At 34.4% G+C, this 11,303-nt stretch overlaps 1 protein-coding gene across 2 annotated transcripts in view; it reads right to left on the minus strand.

Moving 5' to 3' along the window:
• Positions 1 to 1,205: 1,205 nt before the first annotated feature.
• Positions 1,206 to 11,303, minus strand: part of LOC135222715 (uncharacterized) — a 137,496-nt gene continuing 127,398 nt past the window's right edge. The window contains exons 3-5 of one of the 2 annotated variants that reach the window (XM_064260919.1): positions 10,781 to 10,911; positions 6,117 to 6,294; positions 1,206 to 3,141 (exon numbers count right to left, since the gene is read on the minus strand). In XM_064260919.1, coding sequence (XP_064116989.1) covers positions 2,948 to 3,141; positions 6,117 to 6,294; positions 10,781 to 10,911 — 503 coding nt within the window. In that variant the 3' untranslated portion in view covers positions 1,206 to 2,947. Of the gene's footprint in view, positions 3,142 to 6,110; positions 6,295 to 10,780; positions 10,912 to 11,303 lie in introns of both variants that reach the window. The other variant, XM_064260918.1, reaches the window with a different exon arrangement.

An 11,303-nucleotide genomic window follows, 5' to 3' on the forward strand; every position in this document is an offset into this window, starting at 1 on the left:
CCCATGCCCACAAGTTCAGACATATAAGTGTTGCCAGCTATTATAGGTGCTGTGTATTTTTCTAAGGTCTTGTTCAAGGTTTGGTTATGTGCAGGACCTAATAGTAAATTCCCAACAGAGAATAGAAAATAAACACAATGCCAGGGGTGCTCAAGTCTGAACATGAGTTGCTGACATAAGGGAATTTGAGGTATTTTTGTCTTTCTAGCTAATTTTACTGGCAGAATCGATTAACAGCATTTTGGTGGCAGTCAGCAATTTATCAGCACCTTGAAGTGGTCTATTGGCGTGGATATCTGGTTAACAGCTTTGTTAAGTAGTTAATCGTCGCTTATGGCGTCATAAACACCATTTATTACCATAATTATTGTGATGTTCTTGGCCGGGAATGAAACCCCCGCTATTAACCAGAGGCTGTTTGTATATGGTGTTGAATGTTTCACAGACTTACAAATATCTACACAGCACTAATGGCCCAGAAGAATGGGAATAGAATACATACACTCAGTCTCAAGATTTTTGAAGACTTAAGTAGTTGATCCCACCTGTAGGAGTTTAGTGCTGTCAGTGTACCTCGTGCGGTGCACTGTAGGCATTACTTATGGGTCATTGCAGCATCCCTTCAGCCCTAGCTGTACTTCTTTCTTTTCCTTTACTGTACCTCTGTTCATATTCTCTTCCATCTGACTTTCTATCCTCCCCTAACAATTGTTTCACAGTGCAACTCCTTGCTGTTAATTTTCCTTTCAGCACTGAATAACCTCATAGGTCCCAGTGCTTGGCATTTGGCCTAAATTCTATATTCTAAGTAGAGTTGATCCCATATAGAAATGGGAGTAGATCATAAGAAAGAAGCACAATAAATTAGATAATTGTTAATGGGCATTTCAATAGAAATTTCTAATACAGTAGCAGATTTCAAAATTCATTTTTGCAGTGGTGAAATCCAATACAAGTACGGGGTCTACAGTATTCACATACCATTTTTTATATAGAATATTTCATTAGCTTATCTTCATTGATATTTGTTATCTTTCCTCATTAATTTATGCTCTTGTCTTTTCGTTGCTCTATACGTTTTCAATTTTGCTGAAGGATATTCTGTAGTGTGGAAGTGTTGCCTCTTTACATTAGAATGCAAATTGTAAGTGCTGCCAATAAATTATGAAAATAATGTTTGTAAGGAATATAGTGAAAATTTGCCATTTAATACCATATATCCTTTATTTATACACATTACATTAATAACTATTATTAGATCCTGATAATGCAGTGAATCTTATGAACTGCAAAGATAGACCAAATAATGTATATTTGTAAATAGAATGTTAAAAAAGAATTGCTATACAAAAAATATACTTGGTATTGTTCATCAGAAGAATATGGAAGGTAAAGTATTAGTATTTTTATGAGCTGGATTCAGAAGCAAAAGTATAAAGAATATTTTGTATCAGGTGGAAATCAAAGTTAAAGTAGTACTGTACCAGTCTTTTTTGCACCATTTTGTGAATGTGAATAACAACTGTTACAGGAGCTCCTTTTTTTTCTTATTAATATTTCCTCTGAAATGAAGATTACTAGAAGTGTAACTTGATATACAATTATGTAAGTCATACACAATTGCAAAGGAAAATCTGATCCTGTGGTAGACCTTTATCTCATGAGGAAGGAAGATGAGACAAGTTGATGTTGATTATATGGAACTATTATGTCTGTGGTGTCTTTTTTTAAGAAAAAAATATCTGGGTTTTACAAATATCCATTTAACAGACAAACACTGTACGTACTGTAAGACATTTTTGTAACTTACTGCTTTCCTTTGCATGAGAAACTATTAATACTATTTTGTGTGTTATTTCAGCTGAGATTCCTTATTGTCATGTTGTCATAGCTCCTGACTGATGAATGTGTTTTGTTGTTCGTAGAACCTTGCAGACCTAAACCAGCTGCCTCTGACCCTATATTGACTGAGTTTCAATAGTTCCATAGACATGGGAAAGCTTAAGATTTGAAGTATTGCGGTTATTTTCAAGAGATGAGGTAAAGTTTTTATTGAATGTTTTACAGTATTTATGAAAGTTTTTGGTTCTACATACACACTGGAATTATGATTTACTTGGTAATGTAACTGCTGTTATTATAGAGCATGCCACAGTCAGCAGTTACCCAGAGGGCTTTCACATTTCACACCCATACAATGTGACCATTGTAGCAATTTACTTTTTGTAGCTGCTGTATAAAGCTGCTGTGATGATATAGAGTTGTTGGCCTGGAGGTATGAAAGCCACTTACTGTATTTCTTTTTGACACTTGGAGGTATTGATTGATCCTCATCCATTCTAAGATACCAAGAATTGTACTATAAATTTAATGTAATACTATTAAGAAGTCACTGTATTTATTATGGGCATAAAAGTTGTCACGTTTGGTTTGGACATATTGTCCCTGCGGTGTGGCGATTTTTTATCCTAAAAAGAATTAGAATATAGAGAGAAGGGAGTTGAGTTCAGTTGCTCTGTGACCTGATGACAACTGATAAAGATATAAAACCAATAACATGTAATGGCATATGAAGGTTATGAATTTATTTAACTAGGTTATGTCTCTTTTGTGGCTTCATTCTGTACTGTAGACTTAAGAGTTGAATTTGTATCATAAATTATGCAATATTTATTAGTTGTCTCAAAGCAATGAGGTCTAGCTAGTATATTTGTTCCTACATCTTTGGTATGATATGATAGTTCTTTAGTAGCATAATTGTTTTATTACATACATGTATAATGTGTCTATCACTATATTACAAGTTTATGAATTATAAGATACAAATTACATGGTGCATTAGCAATCTGAAAACTCTCCAACTACACAATGTTTGCCTCTGTATTCCAGTCTTTTGAATGATTTATCAAACTCCTAATTCCCAAAACCTTTAAGATAAACTGTTCATTTACTTCCTCCTGCTGATACCAAATCGGAAGCTCTTGGTATTGCCAGAGATTCCCCGATCATTGGCTATAGACCTCAGGTACTGAAGAAGTTCTCCAGCACGCATTGGTTCTTCTTCCTCTTCAACCTCCTCTTCTTCAGCCTCAATCATCTGAGCTGCTGGGGTGAATTTTGGGGATGGCTGAGCATTTGGAGCTGTGGAACAAAAAGAAACATTTTTAGTGTTATTGTAATACATTAGTTGAAGTGAGTAGTTCAACAAAATTATTTTTGTACCACTATGGTACTCTCATTCTCTAAGATAAGTGAGGGGAAATTCCATGTTGACCACATGATTTCCATTCTTGTTGATCACTTCGGTAGATTATTTTAGAAATAAAAATTAAATAGATATTCAGAAAATGTAGACAAATATTATAGTGCATTATTTTTGTATGTACTGTAATAACTAAATATGTAATTGAGTCTGCAATACTGTAATGGTATGATGGATTGATGTAGTTTCATGGAAGCAGTATCACTTATAATTGCTATTCCTATCCAGGCAGCAACAGGGTTTGCAAGTGAGATTTATGTCAATTAGGAATCCCTTGTTTATTCCTTTGATTTTGCTTTGTTTACTTTATTCATTACCTTACCTGAATTTAAGTACTATATGAGAGATTTGGATTGAATTTCAAATTAAGGTTTATGCACAGTGTATCAAGCTTTCTCTGTGATTATAAGGCATGTGTCTCATTACCATTAATTGCATAATTATGGAATTCTTCTCTAAATGTTATTAATGGAAATATGGCAAAATAAATCTTTAATAAAAGTTTAATAAAGGTAAAAGTAAATAATGAAATGAATGTGGAATTAATAGAGATTAAATTATTTTTATCCTTGCTAATAGTTGGCTTTCAGCTGGAGTTTTTGGCATCCTGGTAAGAATCATCTATATCTAATCTATTGGACATGGAAGGGTTAATGATGGTTGTCAGAAGCAGTAAATTATAGTAATGAGTAAAAAAGATAATTAAACTAGATTTCATATTAGAATATTATACCGTGCATATATCCTTTAGGGCTGTGTCTTGTGAATATATTTTCTGACCTTGTTCAGCAAAGTTCGCCAAAAATTTTGTCTGTGGTCGAAGTTAGTGGTAAATTTTAAGTTGGTTATGCTTATTCAAAGCAAAGTGCTAAAAGTTGCCAGAAAATTTAGTCTTGTTACAGGGCCTATCTATAACAGATGTTGAGAAAGATTGCAAATACGAATATAGTGTGTTTTATAGGACGATGATGAGGCATATTGGTGCCCCTACAGGCTGCCATTGACATTTAGGTATACTAGTGCAGATCTATACTCTGTTTTTTTTCATCTGTCCATCCGCCTGTGGTGTTTTTGTATGGTAACACTGCGTCCCGGGCTTTAGATAGTTACGCTATTTGTAAGTTTTAGGTAAATAAAAGGATATCTGGGTGTACATTCGCAACTGAAAAGTATTTTAATAATTTACTGTATGCGAATTACACCGTTAATATTCGAAATGGGATATTATTATAATCGTTGAATGGAAGCTGAATGTAACTATCTAAAGCCCGGGATGCAGTGTTACCATACAAAAACACCACAGGCGGATGGACAGATGAAAAAAAACAGTATAGTTTGCCTGCACTGTGCGGGCATACCTTCACCACTAACAATAAAATTTTTTTACTCAGTTTCTTTAGCAACCATGCCATCATTGGGAATAATTGGCTTGCTATTATCAACAAAAAAATGATAAATGTCAGATTTAGAAGATCCCTTCACTTTTTTGAACTACTTTCTGTAATTGCTTCTCATATTCTTAATTTTTTTACAACACTATCTTTGTCAGCACAGAATCAATCTCCTATAGTTTTTTCAATAATTAAAATATGCAGGTTCTTAGGATTTTACTTGCCAAAGAAAAGACTCATTCCCATCAGTTTCAATGGAATATTCTAGGCACTGACTAATGTTGCTGTTATTTCAGCCATCATTACATGTAATTATTTTTCTTGTTAAAAAAATTGCAAAATTGTAAGTATAGATTAATCTGACATCTATATCAGTCATTGAGAAGATTAAGCGCACTATATTATCACTTTTAAATTTGTTAAAACTCAACGCTTTCTCTTCATGATTGAAGTGTACTCCCTCTCCTAAGACATGCAGAGAAATGAGCAAAAATTTGCCTCCCCACACTAATGTTCAGGTGTGCTTTTGCAGGTCATTTCGTAACAGTCCTATCAACTGCGATAAACTATTTACTCAGGTTGCCTGCACAGGCAGAGAAACTGTGCAAGTTGTTCACATTAACATTCAGTTATGCCTGTGCAGGCAGACCTGCACAGATACATTAGTGGCAGCCCTAATGATACCAAATGAGTTGGAGAATTTTGACTTGGAAGCTGTTCCTTACATATTTTCTTCTTTTCATGCTCTTTTCAACTTGAGCATATGAAGTTTTCTTCCCTGAAGTTCCCATAGTTTTAACCTGTACTGTGGTAGCTTTTACTATTACAAGTGCTACTGTTGTATTTTGTAAGATATTACTAGAGTATATAGATAGTAATCTGAGTTTTGGGTTTTTAATTGTATACGTATTCTGTATGATAGTGTACATTTGTAGGTGTTCTAATAATATATTGTAAGGGAACCAAGTGCTAGCTTAGAGATTATGATGTTTCATTAGGTGTGCACTATTTATTTAAACTGTATTAGTAGTATGCTTTCATTAAATTGTTTTGATCAGAAGATTAAATAATTTATGATGTTTTGAGCTGTGCATTTGTTTTACTGGTTACAATTTATTTTATGGTTTTATGTTTGAAAATATGTTCTTTGGTATTTTAAATGGTGTGTTCCCACAAAAGCTTTCGTTCTCATAAATGCTGTCCTATTGTTCACCCTGATCTACCTAGTAAAAGAGTTTAGCTTATCCAGTTAAGTTTTCTCCAGTTCAGCAAAAATAATCTTTATATATCTTCCTTGTTGTCAAAGCCTAATATATTCACTACCTAGTACTGCCAGGGGCCAATTGCTTTTGAATTATGTATAGCATAAATCTTGTGAATCCAATTGATTGATTCCTTTAGTAGCCTTCGTGTTTTTCATCTCTCATAATCGTACTTCTTCTGCACCTCTTGCTTACATCTACCTGAAGGAACGGGGTGTCCTGGTTGGTCTGAGAGTGGGAAGTCAAATGAATTGTGGTATCCTCTGGATCCAGAGCTTCCGCCTCCCATAGAAAGACCGCGGAATCGAGCCATAGGGTGGAAAGGTTGGAACCTCTTGCGCTCTCCTGCAGACTGTGTCATGGGGCTGAATGATGATGGCTGAAATAAATAAATGAGATGTTCATGGTAAGTAATTCATGTTCTATTACTAGAGTTGATATTTGAGGTAAGACAATTAAGAGGAATTTTATGTACAGAAAGTCAGTTAGCAGATTTAAGCAAAATTCATGAAAAATCACGAAGGGTAGGATATTTATATTAAACAACACACATATTCACAGTACGTATATAAAGTAAAAAAAAAAATATTTACTTAAGATCAATTTAGATGTCATGAAACTTCTTGACAAGTGAAATTTGAGAGCAAAGTTGTCAAATGTTTGGGATAACCACAGATATTGTCAATTAGATTAGTTTTTGTGGAAGAAAATTAATCAAATTCTAAAGTGAATAACTGCCTCCTTGCCATTTTGTCAACTGTTACCATTTTTTTGTTACTTATATTCAAGTAGTTTAACAAAACATAAATAGTAACTCAACTGTTCTAGAATATGGAATAATTAACTTATGTACTGCATTTACTATGAACCTACTTGCACATACCAAAGACTACATTGCATAGTGAAGTGAGTTAGTGTGTTGGTAATATTATGGTACAAGGTATTACAATACATGTGTTTTGGTAATGATAATTACCTGTTAAGTAATTGAATTATATGTATTCTTTACTAGTTATTTGTCTAAAACATTCTTGACTTTACTTGAGTTTTTGTATTACTCTTCATAAAAGTGTGCATCCATTGCTTATAACTTCAGCTCAAGTTCCTATTCTGTATGCTTTTACAATATTTACCTTACCTTCCTTTCTTTTAGCAAACGCAAGCTCATGGTGCTTGGGAAGGATGGTAGTGCATTTAATCTGGTACTTTGTTCCAAGTCAACCTGTATTTTTGATACTGACAGTTTCTTGTAACTTCCTTGTTCACTTACAAAGATATTCTATAGTATTCAGTCTGTATTTTCAGAAATGACTACTTGAAGAAATGAACCTTTTAGTATTTAAAAGGAATTTTAATCTGTGTATTTCTGGATACTGTAAATCTTAGCAAAATATGTTTGTTTCTTTGGAAATGCAAATCATTGCCTTTTATGTAGGCGTATTCCTTAGTGTGAGCCGGAATTGGTTGCTGAAACTGTACAAGGCAGCTAGCTAGTGATAGGAGGGTGAGTGGGGAAGACCCCTCTCACATTCACCAAGCACTCTTTCTCTGTTCTCAGAGAAGTGAGGACTTCTTGCTGAGAGCCTTTTGAATACCAAGTTGTAACTTAGTGTTTTTGTGCTTTGAATACTTCCTTCTGTTTAGGTGAATCCCTACCATTGCTGCTCCTTTGTAGGGGTAGGATCTGCAGCTGTCTTGCATAAAGGAGGTATGTGAAGAGAGGAGGAAGCTAAATAAAAGCCAGAGCATTTTCTCACAATCCCATATGAACTGCCCCATACAAAGCTGAGCCCTAAATCATAATCTCACATCAACCACCATGCTTCATCATTGGTGCAAAAAAAAAAAAAGTGTGAGATAATGGCAGGTGAGTGGGGTTCATCTTCCACTCGCCCTTGTACCACCAATTCACTAATTTGTTACCAAAGTATCCATGACTGATGCTAGCTTGTGCCGAGGAATACTCCTACATTAAAGGCTCAGGTTTGTATTCATAGGAAAAATACTAGTTACCTAAAAAAAATTTCATATTGAAAAATTTTATTCTCAGTCTTAAGTGCACCTGCATATACATATACTACGTAGCTTTAAATTTCCTTTCACCCATTCTGGATTAGTTATAGAAACCCAGACAAGGGTTTTTAAATTTCATATCTTTCTATATTCAGTACTAATTAAGTCTTACATTTAATAGTGTTTGATGATATATGTAGCTGATACACCTAATGCTATATGGATATGTAAGATCCTGAGATAAATGACAAATTTAGACAATCCACATTATCCCCTTCCCCAAGTTCATTGTAAATTAGGTTGTAAATTAATGTGCCCCGATAATGAATTTTGTGACAGAATGAGTGTTCCAAGCTGTAATTTTGTTAAGATGCAGCATATGCTTGTGTAGTATGACATGTTACCATAAATGTCAGTTTAAGTATATTTTGTCCCAATTAGCCTACTGTGGATAAAATGGACATCTCAGTATAATAATAACCTGATATTCACTAGCTAAATTTTCATGACAAAGTATGGTTTAGATTTGTTGTTATCTTGAGGACCACATGGTCATAGCTTCATTTTAAATGAACAGCTTATTGAACTTATCTAGTCCAGTCTTAAAGAAAAAAGAAATGAAGGGAAAGTTAAAAGACTGAAATCTAATTCTTAAATAGTTTACAGAAGACCTGTTTTGAACAAGATGGCCTCTGTAATGGGGCACTTGATTACTTTAAGTGTATCTTGTATTACACTCTGTAGGCAACACTAGGTTCTTTATTGTATTCCCTCTGTCCAAAGTGCAGTGCTATCTGCCATTTGCTTTTCTTACATTACCTTTGGTCTTGCTGTGCTTTTACTTTACATGACCCAGCTTTCACTTAGCTTAAGAACAATGTCAGGAAATTGGATTTGAAATGTCTCTGGTCTCGTTTAGCTAATTTTTTTTTATAAGAATAAAGCACGAGATGGAAAATTTATAACTAAAACAAATTAAACAGAAGGTAGTGAATTCCAGATCTTGACTATAGAGGGGAAAGACAGCAATGCTGCTATAAAGCACTGAGGACTTGTAATGCTGGTGATGTAAATTAGAGGGAGTGCTTAAAAGGAAATAGCCCTAAATTACAAACACCGTATTCCAAACTAGGGTTGATAAGGCTATAATGTAAAACTAATAACAGGAAAGAAGGAAAGAACTTGAAGCATTTCAATAAATATCAAGTACTTTAGAGACAAATTTAACAATTTAAAACTAGAATCTGTCAGAGATAGGTGTGAAGCAGTATTAAAAATGCTGTTAGAGTTGGCATCATGAAACCAATTGTACATGAAAGGTTTTATTGCATTTCATAAAGAATTAGATGGGGTTGGTGACGGACATATAGATAGACACCATCTTTAGGTCATTGAATTTTATCGAATTGTGGTTGTGTGCTTCATTTACAAACACATTGAAGTTTAGATCTGAAGAATTAAGAAAGATTAGTTCAGGGTCCAGTGTGAACAGTAGTGTGTTATGGGAGGTCAAGTAAGAGGGAATCTGATGTACTATATGAAATTATTAAAGCATTAGTAGTTGTAGAGATAGATGAGAAAATCAGCAACAAAAAGAAAAGTGGAATCATGTAAGGAAAAGACTGATTACCACAAAACTTGGAAGGGGCAAACTTTGCCACCAACAACAGATAATGTTGTTAGGTAAAAAACTTGTATCAAGTTCATGAAAAGGCTGAATTAATTCATAGTCAAGAAATTTGAGTTAGACTGTTGAATGCCTTGCAGGTACCAAGAGGTTGGAATAGGACTGTTTGCTTCCCTGCAGATAGGATGACTTAACATACTAATGTGCTGAGGTAAAAGTTATCAAGTGGTAAATTGTTCTTTGAAGGTGACCTGAAAAGGAGAGTTGGTTTCAAGTTGTCTTAAAGTGAGCACTGATTAAAATTTGGAAAAGTTTAGTTATGATAAAAATTTAGGCAAAAGACAGTGTTGTAAATGATTAGAGAAGCCACCTTTCTTTTTGAAAGGATGAATCATTGCCTACTTCCAAGAGGAAGGACTAGTGCAGAAACTGACTGGTAGAAAATAATAGAAATGCAGGATCCAGTTTGTATGTGAAATCTTTCAAGAAATTGCAATCTGGTATGATTTTGGTGAGATGCCAAACTGGTCTTTGTGGAAGCAAGAACTTTAAAGACTTTACAGCAGATAATACAGGGTGGGTTATAAGATTAAAGAAAGATAGAATAAGATCTTAAGAAACATTAGGGTTGCAGAGAGAATTGTCTTAAGCATGAGGGCTTTGAGAATGATATTTTCAGAGGGAAGGCAAACTTTAAAGCCATCAGGAGAGGAGAGAAAAAGAAGTTTGGATTGATAGATACAGAGAATCTTGTCAAAGGACCGTTATTCTTTGTTTAGTCAGAGACAAAGTTAGATTAGATATTCTCATAACTGGTAAACTGTGCCATTAGAATTATTTGGATGATTATGCCTCTTAAAAGCACTTTCACATAGATCATAAAAAAATATATTATGATTTAGTCTTTCACTATTCTAAGGAAACAATCAATGCTTTAGATGTGGCTTAATTGTACATTTAATTTTGATTTATGCAAAGCTCCTGAACACAATTTCCATGAAGAATGGTCAAATATCTTTATTTGACCATTATATGTAATACGTAAACTCCACATGCCAATGAAGAATGGTCAGATATCTATAAATTTGACCATTGTATGTAGTATGTAAGCTCAACAAGCTATTTATTGTAAATAAAGATAGTAAATCGGAGTCTAAAAATAAACAGGGCAAGATGTTCATGATGGTACATTAGCTTGCTCGAAAAATAGGGCAAAATGAATTACCTTGTAAGCATATGCTTGGAACCAGCGAGGGTAAAGTCTCTTGTGCATGGAGGTTGGTTTTCTCAGAGGAAGTGGCTCAGGCAGGAGTTCAGATCCCTGGGAGGCTCCCATATCACCTCCATCTAATTTACCTGTGGATGAGAATCACATGAAAAGATTGCAAAAAGTTCAGTTCAGATGTCAGTGAAAAATAAGCTTATTTTGTATGTTGCTGTATGCGAAGAATGCCTTCGTGCATGTGTATGAGAGAGAGAGAGAGAGAGAGAGAGAGAGAGAGAGAGAGAGAGAGAGAGTATAGAGAGAAGAACAGAGAGAGAGAGAGAGAGAGAGAGAGAAGAGAGAGAGAGAGAGAGAGAGAGAGAGAGAGAGAGAGAGAGAGAGAGAGAGAGAGAGGACAAAAGTTACGATTGATTGATTGATTGAAATTTACCTGGTGCCATAAACTAAAGTTAGGAATTTGAACAAAAGGAAGAGAGATTAAAACCAAAACCTATGTGGTTGAACATGAAGTATATTTTAGGAT

This window comes from Macrobrachium nipponense, chromosome 8, assembly GCF_015104395.2.
Source record: "Macrobrachium nipponense isolate FS-2020 chromosome 8, ASM1510439v2, whole genome shotgun sequence".
Classification (NCBI taxonomy): Eukaryota; Metazoa; Arthropoda; class Malacostraca; order Decapoda; family Palaemonidae; genus Macrobrachium; species Macrobrachium nipponense.